Below are 14,535 nucleotides of genomic sequence, written 5' to 3'. Positions count from 1 at the left end.
TTGTCACGTAAACATTCCGGTCGCAGACTTTTCAGGTGTGCTGTTCTTTACTCTAAAGACTTTGCAATCGATGAACTCTGATAGAGTTCGTGTCCCAGTATTACACCACTTCCCCGCCACACCTCTTGACATGATCACCGGCCACATTTGAATTCACTGAACGCTGACGGATGAGTAAATTGTTGGTTTGTGTGCTAAGTGGCTCAACCGGAGCAGCCACAGTGAATGCAAACGTCCCTTTATCTTTGTTTAACAACTGATGACGTGACAAAGACAATCTGTCGTTTCTCCGATTCCCCCCCCGAACGTCTGTATTTCCTTGGACTGTGGACTTTGGCATTTAAGTGCTGTGAGAGAAATCCCTTTTTCCCACCACAGTCGGGGTTCTCCAGAGGGTTTGGTGCCAAAAGCACTCTTTTGGTTACAGTTTGCTGAGAGACTGGCAGCTTCTGTGTTTTTTTTTTTTTTTTTACCGCGTTGTCATGGCAGCCACTCTCACAAATCACCCCAACACAAAATCATAAGTGACTCTCTATAAACATGAGTCAACACTGCAGGGCCCCGAGTGACCTTGGACTTTCCTTACAGTAGTTTAGAGAATTAGAGAAAAGAAGGTTTTCAGCTACTAGTTAGAGATTAGAGTCATTCATAGTAAAGCATTACATATTCAGACTTTTTACTCATGTTTTGAACTGCGGCTTTTCCAACAGTAGAGGGAGACAGACAGTGTTGAGCAGTAAGCTTATCTTCTCTTTAACTGGCCTTGGATGTCACATCTGAAGATCGTGAATGCAGCAGTTATCCGGTCCTCGTACTTTCATGGCCGCAAGACTGTAAACACCGTGTGTGGCTGATTGCATGTATTTTTTGTACACAAACTGCCTGAAAGATGATACTGCAATGCAAAAGTGAGATGGAGTGACAGTCCTTTGTAATTAGGAGGAGAACACAGTGTGGGCAACCTCGTGGACAGCTTTAAATGGCAACATTACAGAATAAATACCTTTTGTGTTGTTGCCTATTTGGTTCATTGAGTTTATTTTCCAACTGCAGCACCCATGTTTTTTTTTTTGTTTTTTTTTACCGCGTTGTCATGGCAGCCACTCTCACAAATCACCCCAACACAAAATCATAAGTGACTCTCTATAAACATGAGTCAACACTGCAGGGCCCCGAGTGACCTTGGACTTTCCTTACAGTAGTTTAGAGAATTAGAGAAAAGAAGGTTTTCAGCTACTAGTTAGAGATTAGAGTCATTCATAGTAAAGCATTACATATTCAGACTTTTTACTCATGTTTTGAACTGCGGCTTTTCCAACAGTAGAGGGAGACAGACAGTGTTGAGCAGTAAGCTTATCTTCTCTTTAACTGGCCTTGGATGTCACATCTGAAGATCGTGAATGCAGCAGTTATCCGGTCCTCGTACTTTCATGGCCGCAAGACTGTAAACACCGTGTGTGGCTGATTGCATGTATTTTTTGTACACAAACTGCCTGAAAGATGATACTCGTAATGCAAAAGTGAGATGGAGTGACAGTCCTTTGTAATTAGGGAGGGAGAACACAGTGTGGGCAACCTCGTGGACAGCTTTAAATGGCAACATTACAGAATAAATACCTTTTGTGTTGTTGCCTATTTGGTTCATTGAGTTTATTTTCCAACTGCAGCACCCATGTTTTTTTTTTGTTTTTTTTTGTGCACATCATCACTTGAGTTTTTTTGAAAGGGAAAAAATTCCACACACTTATAATTATACAGCCGCAGCTCTGTTTTCTCGTATGGTGGCGCATTCCTTCGTGCCCTCTCCATCGCCAGCTTTAGGTTGGCTCTGTCCCACAAGGCCCTGGGGCTGCCATTCCTCGTCTTGGTGAAGCTCCTCCCCGGAACCGTCCAGCATTCGTACCGTCGTGCCTTCATCACAGACCCCGTCAGGACCCGCGAGCCAGATGAATACCCCGCGTTGGTTAGCATTCCTGTCCTCAGCGGGACCGATATCGCGTGCTGTCACTTGCACAGATGAACAGCAGGCAGAGAGAGAGTTTTTGGGGGCAGGGGTGGTGTTGTTGCAGAGAGGCGGCTCCCCCTGTCTGTGAGAAGGGTGGGCGCGCCCTCAGCAAGAATGCATGGACTCACATGCTTCTCAGGGCAGGACTGTCCTATCAGCTCTCACTTCTCGGGTTTATCGCTGCATGTTATCAGTAACAGGGAAAGCGGAAATATCCACACAGTATTGCACTGTTTGTACCAACCAGCATGTTGCTGATAGTGGCTCATAGGACTACATTTTTTTTTTTCTTTAAGTAATATAATCATGTTAGACAAAGTGCTTGTGCCTCTTTGTTACATGTTAAACATTTTACAAAATGGGGTTTTAAATCAGTAAATCAAAACTAGCCGCATGGCAGTGTCTGATTGCATCATGAGAACAAATGTAGGAATTTAGCTTCCAGTGTGTTGGGCTGCACATCACTACATCAGTGCTAGAAACGCAGTTAGGCAAGGAAAAGCAATAGCAAGTGAATATTCGCAATTTGCTGTTAGTAAACGTCTGGACAAATTCTCTCAACCTTAGAATTTTCTACAGCTTTTGGCCAAGTATGTTATGATTTTGCAAAAAAAATATTCTTTTGTAGTTTTAGAGACAGCGACTGTTTTAGTCACTTTTAAGGCCTTTTTTTTTTAAATTCAGGGGTTTCCTTTCTGGTTCATACACAGCCTATAGGGTCTGGTCGAGGTCTGGTGAGGTTGTAATATCAGCAGCTTCCATTTCTCAAGTCCTGACAAGCCAGCCTAACTCTGTTGGCATTCAAAAAATGTCTTTTACGGTCTTATGTCAGTATCTGCTCGGAAAATGGATGCTCCCCAGGGTGAAAGGTGTTACAAGTATTTAGGTGCTATGGGACATGTAGGTGTTAGTGTGAAGGTGCTAGTTTACAGCACCTGAACATCTGAACCTTGCTGCTGCTGCAAAATCAGATGCTTTCTGTAGATGATCTTGGACAGAGGATGTTTTAAGAGATTTGCTGCATGGAAAATATCCAAATGTCACAATTCTGCTTTTCTTTTTGCTCTCATGCACATACTGTAGACACAAAGCTTTTCTGTCAATCCACAGAGAGCCACAATAGCTGCTTTGTATCAGGGATAATTTTCTGCAGCAGTGTGGATACCCTAAGAGTTTTTTGTTTTTTTTAAAAGCCAATATTACTGCCTCCTTTGTTTTTGTATGTTCATTTGTGATATTGAACTGGCCTGGCAGAAGCTTGTATACAGGACTTGGATATTCATCTGAGAAAAATAGTCCAAACTAAATGCTTCAAATAAAACTTTAGCCTCGCAGCTTGTTCTCATTAGAAATCTTTTAATGCTTCTATTCTTCCTGCTGCTGGATTCTCTCTCATAGAGGACCCCCCCCCCCACACACACACCTCCAAGAAAAACGCCTCCTGTCTTTCATGTACGGAAACAAAAACCTGGGTCCCAATTTCCCCATAATTGTGTCCTGATGGAGGAAGACAGTTCATGCTCGAGGGTTTCTTGTGATTGTACTATGTCGAGAAATGGCCGAGGACGTTGTTTCCACTGCCTTGCTCTGCTGCCTCCTCTGTGTGCCTGTTCAGGAACAGGCTTTTCATTGAGTTTCTTTTGTGGCATGTCCAGCCGCCCGGCCTCCAACCACACACATGCTACTGCTAGCTTGCGCACACGGCGTTCAGAGGCTCCAGTGAACCGATGCTGCTACAGCTTGGCCTAAATGAGTCTAAAAGCCCCTTCTTCCGGATTAGTGATCTGTACAGTCTTTTTCAAAAGTAAGTTTCATGCAATAGTTAGTTGGGCGCACGGTAGATTTTTTCACAGCAGGGTTTTTTGTGCTGTCTTTCCTGCAGTAAGATGACCAGAGTTAAAGCCGCTGTCTCAGTACATCAGTGCAGGGTTGCTGTACTGTAGCTTAGCTTGACCTCTGACCTTTTTTCTGAAGATAAGTTCCCAATTGGGCTCCATAAACTTATGCTAGGTATTTTAGCTGATGCTTTTGTTATAAGTGACAGGAAGCATCATACCAGTGATTTTATAAATACAGTATAGATCCTTACCTACAAATTGCTTATATTTTACATTTCTGTTAACAGTTCTCCAAAGAATACTATGTTGACCGGGCGTTGGTTTGTATTCATTCATTCATTAAAAGGAACTTCCCTAAAACTTGCTTTAGATTTGTGATGTCATTGTTTAGTTGCAAACAGTGAACATTTAATTGTGTTTATATTTTTGGAAAAGAATTTGCTATTGCTGGACGGTACGGCAGTTTTGAGCCTGAAAAAATTTAGGTGGCGCGTTTAGGTACCAAATTTGAGAGCAGTTCGGGAGAAACGCTGCATTCGCAAGCTCCGTTGGGAGAAATTAAAATGCAGTAAATTCAAAAAATAATTGACAAATGTTCATAGTGAAATGGAGGATGTTAGTTAGGTTGTTTGGTGCATTAAAACCCTGTTGTGTGACAGCTGAAATCGTGGATATCGGACCATCCTTAAACATACCATCACACAGCAATAAGGTAATCAGAAAAGAAATGACGGCAATGACAATTTATGCAATATATCTAAAATCTATAGTTTGGACAATGTTTGGCAGTACTGTATGGTATGTGCAATCTGTAGTAAATGGGCTAAAACATATTTTTTTTTAAAAATCCCACTTTGTTTTCTTAAGCATTTAGTTGCTTGTCGTATCCAAAGTGACTAAAAAAAAGGGCAACCGAAACAAACTTAGAGAAATGTGAATATTACTTCAGGTCTACCTATCTCTACATTTTGACATTATCAGTGCAGAGGTATGTTGTGTTTTGGTACTCTGTGAGGGTCTTGGGTGAGGTGTGGTTTGGTGGGTGGGGTCGGGGTGCACATACCAGGGCCGGGCCAGGTTGGGAATCCTCCCTCTTGCTCCTCAGACCACTCTGAGGTGAGTGACAGCTTCTGACATCGCAGCCAGCAGGCAGGCATTTTGCAAGAGCTGGAGAAAGGGAGGAAAAAAGGAGTAAGACTTGTGTTCAGGAACGGAAACAGTGGCTTGAACACTCCCACTTAACTACAGGATCCTCCACTGTGAAGCAGTGTTTCAGGCAATAAGCAGAAGTGGAAGTCTCATCAACATCGCCTCTCAACCTGTAGAGGCTTTTGTTTTTGATCACTGAAACATGGCGATGGAGCAGAGATTCAGAAAATACTCCTCTGACAGTGTGGGCAGTGACGGTGTCTACATAGAGGAGTCCTACTACCAGGGGATGCTCAAGGCCATGGATTACAGGAAAGGTAGAGTTTGTCCTGGTGCACACTTCATTTCAGTGGTCCTGCCTTAGAGTTTTGTGTGCTTATTTTTTTCGTCAGCTGAATTCTTTGATCTGGAAATACAGCGTGGACCAATTACAAGCTCAGTTTTTCTCTGAACTATCTGTTGAATCTGTCACTGTAGTTTTAAAATCTTTAGCATTTTGTTCTGATTGTTCTATATTCTTATGAAAAAAAATATATACAAAGGTAGTTTAGCTTTGTACAGAAGCCACCTCTGTCTGTGGTGGTCTTCTGCCTCCCTTTTATCAAACGGGCCACACCCCTTTATGTGTCATGGCTTTTCCTCTTGTTATTGGTCAACAGTGCTGACACCCATTTTGAGAAGAAGAGCAAAATAAAGAGAAGATCTGTTTCGCTTCACATGTTAAATTCTGATCTGAATCTTTGCAGCACACATGAAATACTGTCTTTTAAACAGACAGAAGAACTTAACAGTAACTTGCAAAATGACTGTAATTGTTCCCCAGAATCACAAATCTTTTTTTTTTTTTTTTTTTGGTTTAAGAAAAAAAGTTTGAGAACTTCAAAAAAATCTACCAAACAATATTTTCTAATGCAGTAATCAGTTGCATTAACCAGATTTGTCTTTCTTCAAATGCTAAAAACAAAATATTATTAAAAAGCACATCTTGTTTCCTCCTGTGAGGTGATCCATATCACAACTGCATTTTTTTAGCAACAGAGTGACGGCACGATTTGCCAATATCATGCAGCGAACACACACAAATGCTCCTTCAGGACACCTGATATGTCTCACCTCATCTTAAAAGCTTCTTCGACTCAGAGGATGAAAAGAAACATCCACAGCCCCCCTCTGTGGCTGCAGGCTACAAAACTCAACCAAGCAAACATATTATTTGCAAGAGGGATCAGTAAATTTTGCCTTTTTTGTGTCATGTATTTCACTCAGTTTGAGTTTTGGAATGTTGAGAGCAGCTTTCAGCCTTTGTCTGATTCCTCATATTGTATTCAGTGGCATGAAGAACCAGCTGTGACCTGAGCAGCTGGTATTACATATAATGTGTCAACAGGTTGTTTTTTTTGTTTTGTTTTTTTCAGGATTTATATCCTACATAAAGATCCTTTTTTCTGATTTAATAATACTCATCCAACCGGAATGCAAAGTCATGCGCTCATGATCAAATGAAATGGTAGAATTTCTTGGCTTTTGAGGTTTACTTCCACTTCTCTTTCTTCGACTCTGAAAGAGTCACAAATGCGTTTGTGAGTCATCGACATAATCCCACCCTGAAATGGGCGTTGGCACCATGGGATGTCGTCCTCCTCCATGGTTTCTCTGTTTTCATATCTATCTGATCACCTCTGTTACATGAGCTTTGATCTCAGCTCTTATCCAGAAAACGCGATCGAGCTCCTCGCACTGTGTGACTGGTAAGAGAATCACACACAGTGGCTTTAACTTTTTAAGTCTTGTCAGACTTGCAACACTAAGTCACATTGTGTCGAGTCCTAATCACTTTTATTCAAAGACAGATTTGTTTTCTTTTGCGTCATACCGGCCCCTGTGTTTGACAGCCACTCTCATCACTTATCGAAGCCGTACGCTCTCTCAAGAGTTGCTGCGTGGTTGATAAATTTTGGGGGAAACACTGCACAATGTATACAGCACCCGCTGGTATGTGAGAGTCCTGTTTGGAATAATCAGACTGTGAAATCAAAACCAAAACAGTACAAGTCTTGCAAGACACGACATGTTCCTATATAGGTGCTAATCTGAGGGATGTCAGTGGTAATTTACTTGTTTACCCTGACTAGTACAGCACGTTTTCTTTTTTTGTTTTGATGGATATATCTTAAACCACCAAAAGAGGGAGTACAGGTTATCTTCTGAGTCATCGGCCGCATCTTTTGCAGTTTATTGTCTCTGTTCACATCACATGCACGGTGCTCGGGCTTCTGGCTTTTGGGGAAGCACAAATGTTTATCAGACTGTCTGTGGCTCTGGGAAAAACCAAATCTTTTCTTTTTTTAATTCAAATGATTTTTCCCTGTAGGGTCTCATCAGATGTGCAACGTTAACTGTGGTTTTGGGTGCTTAAGATCACTAAATAAAAATACTGTTTACTGCCAGCCATCTTCTAAAGCAGTGGTTAGGGGTCAGGACCCTTCTTAGGGGTCACAAAATAAACTTTAGAGGTTGTGGGATTACTAAGGATGTAAAAGCAAAGGAAATCTATTTGGGAAATGCAAAATAATGTTTATTTTTTTATGGGTTTACTCCAGTTTTTACTACCAGATAATTTTACTGCCTCTGGCCTCTAAATTTTATTAAAATAAATCAATATGAGAAGTAAAAGTTACCCTGTGGCTAATTGTTCGCAACCGTTCTTCAAGGGAGCCATTGATTTCCCTTCATTTTACTATGTGAACAAAATAAACTTGCAGAGACTCGGAACTTACTGGAGATAGGTGATCAGTCTCTGCGAAGACTTCAAGTTATGTTATTGTTGCATCGTAATCGGATATTTCAATACTGGCAGCAGAAAGGCAAGTTTTTGCTACGAAGAAATGACCAAATTCACATGCTTTTCGCAGCATCGGGGATTAGTCAGTGATAGCCCTATTGTGAATGCATTGTTTGTTTTAAAGCCTTCTCTACAAGCATCACCGAATGCAACACGTAATAGAATCTTCAGATCCAGATCACAATTACATCACCATGCAACCTCACTTTAACAGAAATACAGGTGACCAAATATTGACTCTGTAAGCTGGCGGCTGTAGCATGCTCACATCAGTGACAACCATACGGTGCCGGGAGGCTTTGATATCTATAAAATAGGAAAATGTTTAGCAGTAATGTAAAGTGTAAAAGATTTGGAGTTGATCTGGTAAAACAGGCCAAATGTACAACACAATTAAATAAACCGAGCGTCTGTTTTATCTGCCTTCCCACAGATGAACGGGACCGAGTTCAGAAAAAGACCTTCACAAAATGGGTCAACAAGCACCTGATGAAGGTAAGAACCCACTTCAGCTACACTCACTAGTACAAATACTTATTTTCAAAGCAAATGTACATTTTGTTTAGATTGTAAAACTCAGAAAAATTAATAAAATGTTCACATTAGTTCGTTTGGGCCATATTTCTAAATAACTGTGATAAACAGAAGACTCCAGATGTCCTTAAACGATCTGAAAGGTTGTTCTGTCTAAGTCGAATTCCAGCGGTTTCTTTCCTACCCCACCTGGTTACAATAGCTTAAATTACATAAAAACGTTTCCTTAGAAGATACTAAACTGTCTGATCTAACTGGGTCTCCCTGCTGGAAAAGGTTACCTGAAAGCAACAGTAGATAAATTGGAAACAGGATACAAAGCAAAATCAAGTTTGATTTCCTCCACCGCTTAAATGTAACGCTTTGGTAAAAACATTTTACAAATCGCTTCCACGCACAACAAATTCCACACTCGCTATTTGTGTTAACTGTGCTGTGCTGTGTGTGAGGGAGCGAGTGAGTCACGAACACCTGGCCTCGCTCTAACTGCGGTATCTTGGGCCGGGCCAGGTCAGGTCTCACATCTGGGCTCCAGACTGTCGGGGTGGCTTCTCGTGGCTCTGCAGGAAAACAGGAAGATCCAGGGCTGAACTTCTACACTGAATGTGGGGCCAACAGTTCTAAACATGTTTGCAATACTTGTCGACCGTTCTGGCCCGTGACCCTTAAAAAAGAAACACTTCCTATGTGTAATATGCAACCCTCTGATCTAAGCTGTCAGGTGCAGAATATAGGGCTGCAGTTACAGTAAAAAATAATTTTCAGTGTCAATGAATTAGTGCTGAAACAATCAGTTTATTGAGAGAAATTCTATAGACAACAATTTTGATTGAATTTATTAATCAATTAAGTGATTTATCAAGGAAAAATGCAAAACTTTATTGGTTCCAGCCTGTCAAACGTGTGGATTTCCTGCTTTTATGTATTTTGATCACGATAAATTCAGTGTCGTTGAGTTTTATACTGTTGGTCAGACAAAACAAGCCATTTGAAGACATCACCTCGAGCTCTGGGAACTTGGTGATTGATGTTTTTGACTTAATGATGAATTTATCAATCTGCAAAATAATAAAGAGATTAATCAACAACAAAAACACCATTTGCAGCCTGTTTTTTTTTTCAGTCAAATAATTAATCATTTTGTCTTTTACATTAATCTTGATTAATTCATTAATCTTTGTATCCTATGAAAATGTCAAAAAATAGTGATAAAAAAGCCATTCACATTTTCTTAGAGCTCACCATGCTGCCTTTTAATTTGCTTGTTTTTTTATTCAACCAACAGCCCAAAACATAAAGATATTTAATTTACTATCATACATGAGAGTAAAACAGCAAATCCTCTGATTTGAGAGGCTGGAACCAGAGAATGTTTGGAGTTTGGCATTTTTGCTTAGAAAATGACTGAAATCAGTAATGGATTATCAAATTTTTGTTGAATCATGTTCTGTTGATCGATTTTAAAAACCATTAAACAAACTGAAATTCCAGATTGATATACCTGGAGTGTGTTGGCTGCTGCTCAGAAGCAGGTTCAAGTTGATGAATCCTTGTTTTCGCACGGGGAGCTGATGTGTGTTAAGCCCGTGAAGAATGTCTTCTGTCCTCCATGTGCATCCTGTGACATGGCGCTCTGTCCGAGATGACTCACAGGCTTTGTCGTCAGTCCCCGATTCTTTGTCGGGAAAAATCCCTCAGATTTGGGTCCAGAAGACTTGCGCGGGGCGGCGATCTGGCTGCCCCTGAGGCATTTTGGATTTATGGCCACAACAGAGTCGTGGGATTGAACTATTAGGCCAAGAATGTTTGATTCTCATGGTCAGCCATCTCAAAAGTGCAGTTTACAGACTACGGAGGCTGAAAACCAGACATTACTGTGTGTTTTAGTTAAACTTTACCTATCCCACTGCAAATAGGATCAGACCAAGAGATGAAGAGTACTGTAAAACAGTTGCAAGTGGTTTTTATTTATCCTCAGTTTTCATAGATGGAATTAATCAAATCAAATGCCAGAAAAAAAAAAAAGAAAATGGCCAACTGTCTTTGTCGAATGTCTGTAAAATCAAACCAGCGTCTGCGTGTTTGCCCTCTGTCCCTCTGTCTTCTGTCCCTGGACTTTTCTATTTTCTCACATCAAACTGTTTCTTCTTTCCATCCTTCATCCTGTCCTCCCATCCTATCCCATCAGCACTGGAAGGGAGAGGTAGGTGCTGTCTGCGAGCAGAGTGGCTGTGTTGGACACACATTCATTTCTGACTGCATGTCTGTGTTAACATTTTTACCCTCTCTCGCCCCCATTCTTTATCTGAGCTCTTCAGCTGCTAACCTCTGCCCTTTTTTTTACTTCTTATTTTAACACCTGAACTGTTTTCTAACTAGTGAAAGAACCTTTACTGCAGTGCAACTTTTACGTGCTCAATAACCGCAGTTACAGCAGGTAAAAACCAAATATTACAAAGGTGGTCAAATTTTATGAAGTAGTAAGGGGCATGCATAAGTTAAGAGGTAGTTTCAGGAGTGTGATTAGCACCTTCTGTTAGATTACACAGTTTCAAGTCTCAAAATCTTTCAGCTCGGGTCTTAATTTGTAGTTTTGGATCTCATTCTCGCGGTTTCCATATAATATTTGTCTCTGCGATTGGCAGAAACATCACCAAGAAGACAAAGAAAAAAACGATGATTAGTGATTAGATGAGCAGAGAATTTGGAAAAACAAAACCCAGGTCTTACCAAACTTATTTGGAAAAGTGAATTCAGGTAAATGTTAAAATTATTACCCACAATCACCAGTGAAAACATCCATTAGATTTTTGCAGACAAACTTTATGGTTCAACTTCGTACTTAGAATAGTTGTTTGTATGTAACTTAAACTGTGTTAAACTGGGTGTTTGTTTACAGCTGGTCGTCTAACTGCACATGTTCCTTGTCGTTGTTAACCTGGTTTGTGAAATGATACCATACCCAGTAGGAATGATGGCCAAAACTATAAAAATAAGAATCAGCTTGTAAAAAAAAAAAAAAAAAAAAAAAAAAATTATATATATATATATATATATATATATATATATATATATATATATATATATATATATTTTTTTTTTTTTTTTTAGAGAACCCAAATGTGGACCAAGTTGCTACTGCAGAAGGCAGACAGTAACTCCAGTCCCTCGCTGTTGTGTTTTTATATTCTCCCCTTTAAGTTATGTTTTTTTCTTTTTTTTTAAGGTGAGATTAAGTTGACTCAAATGTGATTGTACCTACTGTGAAATTCTTTGCTGTCAGTGTTGAGCAACTGTTTGTATTATGTGTGAATTCAAAAGCAGGCACGGTGGGAGACTGAATGAAAAAAGGTTTTCCCTGCGTGGATCAATAAAATGTCACTGAAAAACGTAAAATTGTCTCCTCCCTTCTCGGTACAGGGCCAGAGACACATCACCGACCTTTACGAGGACCTCAGAGATGGACACAACCTCATCTCCCTGCTGGAGGTGCTCTCTGGAGAGACACTGGTGAGCTTTAGTGACCCTTGACCTTCAGATATTAGGATATCTGCTTCTGGCGTCCTGTCCAAACCTTTCTTATTCTTGCTGCTCCCCTGTCCTACGGATTTTTATTTGCTGTCATACGTGTTCTTCTGTCTAGTCTACTCATTGTAACTTGAACTGTCCTAAATGTTTATCTGAGTCCAATATTATTGTGGTGGGCTTCTTGTTTCCACTCTTGCATGTGCTGAATTAGATTCTCCAGAGATTTTTGGACATATCAGTACATGCTGAGGTTATGCGCACTCTTTTACTTTACATACTTTAGCACTGGTCTTTTGGGAACACACCCTCTGGTGATGTAGCCTTAAAACACTAATTTTCATTCTTTGCTTCCATCTCGTAACCTTTCTGCACTGACTTGTTTGACCCCTGGTTTTTCCTTTTATCTAATTCCTCTTTGCTGACCTTTGCCCTGACCTTTCCCCCTTTGCCTCTGCCTTCTTCTCTTGCGATGCTCTTGCTGTGGTAGCCGAGGGAACGTGACGTTGTGAGGAACGTGCGGTTGGTGAGTGGGGCCTGGACTGTGTCTGGCCGCCTCCTTGGGCGTGGCATGTGTCACCACCCCAGGTGGCTGCTGGGTTGTGCATGATGACAGTCACACTCCCTGTATATTGTCCCTTTTTGTGTCAAACATCGTCCTCTTTCATTTTATCAGTGAAGTAGCAGAAAGGCTAAATTTCTCAGGTGTCATGAATCGTATTAGTGGGTTTAAGTAGTGGTATTGCTTAAAGATGCCTGTAGATTCTTCTTTTACTGTTTACTGTAAAGACACTTTCTGGTAGTGCTTTTTCATATGTGAAGTGTAGTAGATAAATTTTACCAATAAATTTTACGATTGAGATTTGTGTAGGTGGGAAAGAGCAAATTGCGCGACAAAAAATATACCGTTTAATATTTGTCCTTGATTTAATTGTCTAAATTCCTGTGTAGTTAAAGGACCATACTGTACATCCACGTAAGATTTCAGACCCGCCTGCAGAAAAACAAACCGGTCAATGTATCACATGACAATATTCTCACAGTCCTTTTCAAATTGCATTGTTTTTCTTCTGGGTTTGGTTTACCAACAACATACATACAGTAGTTCATGAATGCAGTGCTAGTGTGCTTTATTGTGTAACCAAAAAATGTTTTTCCCTAATAGCCCTTGTGTAAAGCTGCATCACTTACAGTTGTTACATTATTTGAACAAAAACCAACTAAGTTAAATAATTGTACACTGTGATTTCGCTGTCTTGTCTGCGCTGGTCGATTTTCGTAGCACATTAAAGCCCCCGTTACACTGTGCGAGTTTGGGCTGTCTGAGACGAAACATGGAAGAATGTAAGACACGTCCACCGACAGCGAACTTGGAGTTATGTTTTGTTTTGAAAATAACCGGCAATAATTTATATTCTACATAATTTGTAAATAAACACACAAAACCACTGGTATGGTCCTTTTTAAAATCGTCAAATGGAGTTTTCTAGGGTCAAACGAGAGTTTCAAGTGTTGGGTTCCCTCACTGTATTGAAAGCGAAAGCCAAAGTTTGATCACTACAAGCTGATATATCGACGAATTCTGCAGCAAAGCTTGAGACTGGCTGAGAGCTTAATATGTGGAGCACCAATGCATGTCATGGCCATCACTCCTTGGGGTAAAGCGCAGACCTAGAAGATTGTAGATGGTTGTGGAATCTGCTCGATTGGACTGCGTTACAGATGCAAAGGGTGTTTCATAAGGGGCAGGAGAAAGTTGTTAGTAGGTCTAAGAGAAGATGATGATTGAGACTGATGATTGGGAGAATCACTGAAATCGTTTATCATCCATCATCATGCTTTCACCGCTAGACATCCTGGCTGGACCTGTGATGCATCTCAGGGTCATGTAGGGTCAGACCCGGCGAAGGTCTGGCCAAGTGCTTTGATCACAGCCACGCAGAATTTGAATCATGCTTCAAATTTGCTATCTTTTAATTTGAGTTTAAAAGACCATGACTGTAAAGTTTTATATACAGAAGAATAGATCTTTGTTTTAAACACTGAGGGTGTTGCTGGACACTGAAGCACCCGTTCCTCAGTCATGGGGCCTTGCTGTTTGTTGACCATTCGAACCCCATTTGTTCTCTGCTCCTCATGTCTGGTATCATCTCGTCTCATACAGCCGCGGGAGAAAGGCCGGATGCGCTTCCACAAGCTGCAGAATGTCCAGATCGCACTGGACTTTCTCAAACACAGACAGGTCGGTGAAGAAAAACAAGATTTTTTTAATGCATATTCATATTAAAGGTGCATTTGGACTTTGGTTTCTCTGTTTTCGTCCTTGTTGAGTTTCGTTTTATTCACTGTTTTTTTTTTTCTTCAATTGTTCCATTTGAGGAAAAATGTTGTAATAAGTGCAAATAGAATAACAAACTATAACTTAAACTGTTTTGTTGGCGTCCACGCACTTTCAGGTCAAACTGGTCAACATCAGGAACGATGACATTGCAGATGGAAACCCCAAGCTGACCCTGGGCCTGATATGGACCATCATCCTTCACTTCCAGGTAAAGCAGGATACTTTTAAGGGCTACTTTTGCTGTAAATTACTGTAAATTACTGTAATTACAGCAGTGAAGACAAGGAAGAAATAATTGGAA

The 14,535-nt window shown here is 40.6% G+C and overlaps 1 protein-coding gene across 11 annotated transcripts in view; it reads left to right on the top strand.

Annotated features, from left to right (window-relative positions):
* The window catches only part of pleca (plectin a), a 111,212-nt gene that overhangs the window by 65,225 nt on the left and 31,452 nt on the right, over positions 1-14,535 (top strand). For 9 of the 11 annotated variants that reach the window (XM_040122434.1, XM_040122433.1, XM_040122438.1 and 6 more), the window contains 4 exons: positions 8,268-8,329; positions 11,789-11,878; positions 14,058-14,135; positions 14,350-14,442. In XM_040122434.1, coding sequence (XP_039978368.1) covers positions 8,268-8,329; positions 11,789-11,878; positions 14,058-14,135; positions 14,350-14,442 — 323 coding nt within the window. Of the gene's footprint in view, positions 1-5,106; positions 5,310-8,267; positions 8,330-11,788; positions 11,879-14,057; positions 14,136-14,349; positions 14,443-14,535 lie in introns of those variants that run through there. The other 2 variants (XM_040122435.1, XM_040122437.1) reach the window with 2 other exon arrangements.

Source organism: Xiphias gladius, chromosome 24, assembly GCF_016859285.1.
Source record: "Xiphias gladius isolate SHS-SW01 ecotype Sanya breed wild chromosome 24, ASM1685928v1, whole genome shotgun sequence".
Classification (NCBI taxonomy): domain Eukaryota; kingdom Metazoa; phylum Chordata; class Actinopteri; order Istiophoriformes; family Xiphiidae; genus Xiphias; species Xiphias gladius.
The sequence above is the reverse complement of the archived record's forward strand: the minus strand, read 5'-3'. Positions and strand labels throughout refer to the sequence as shown.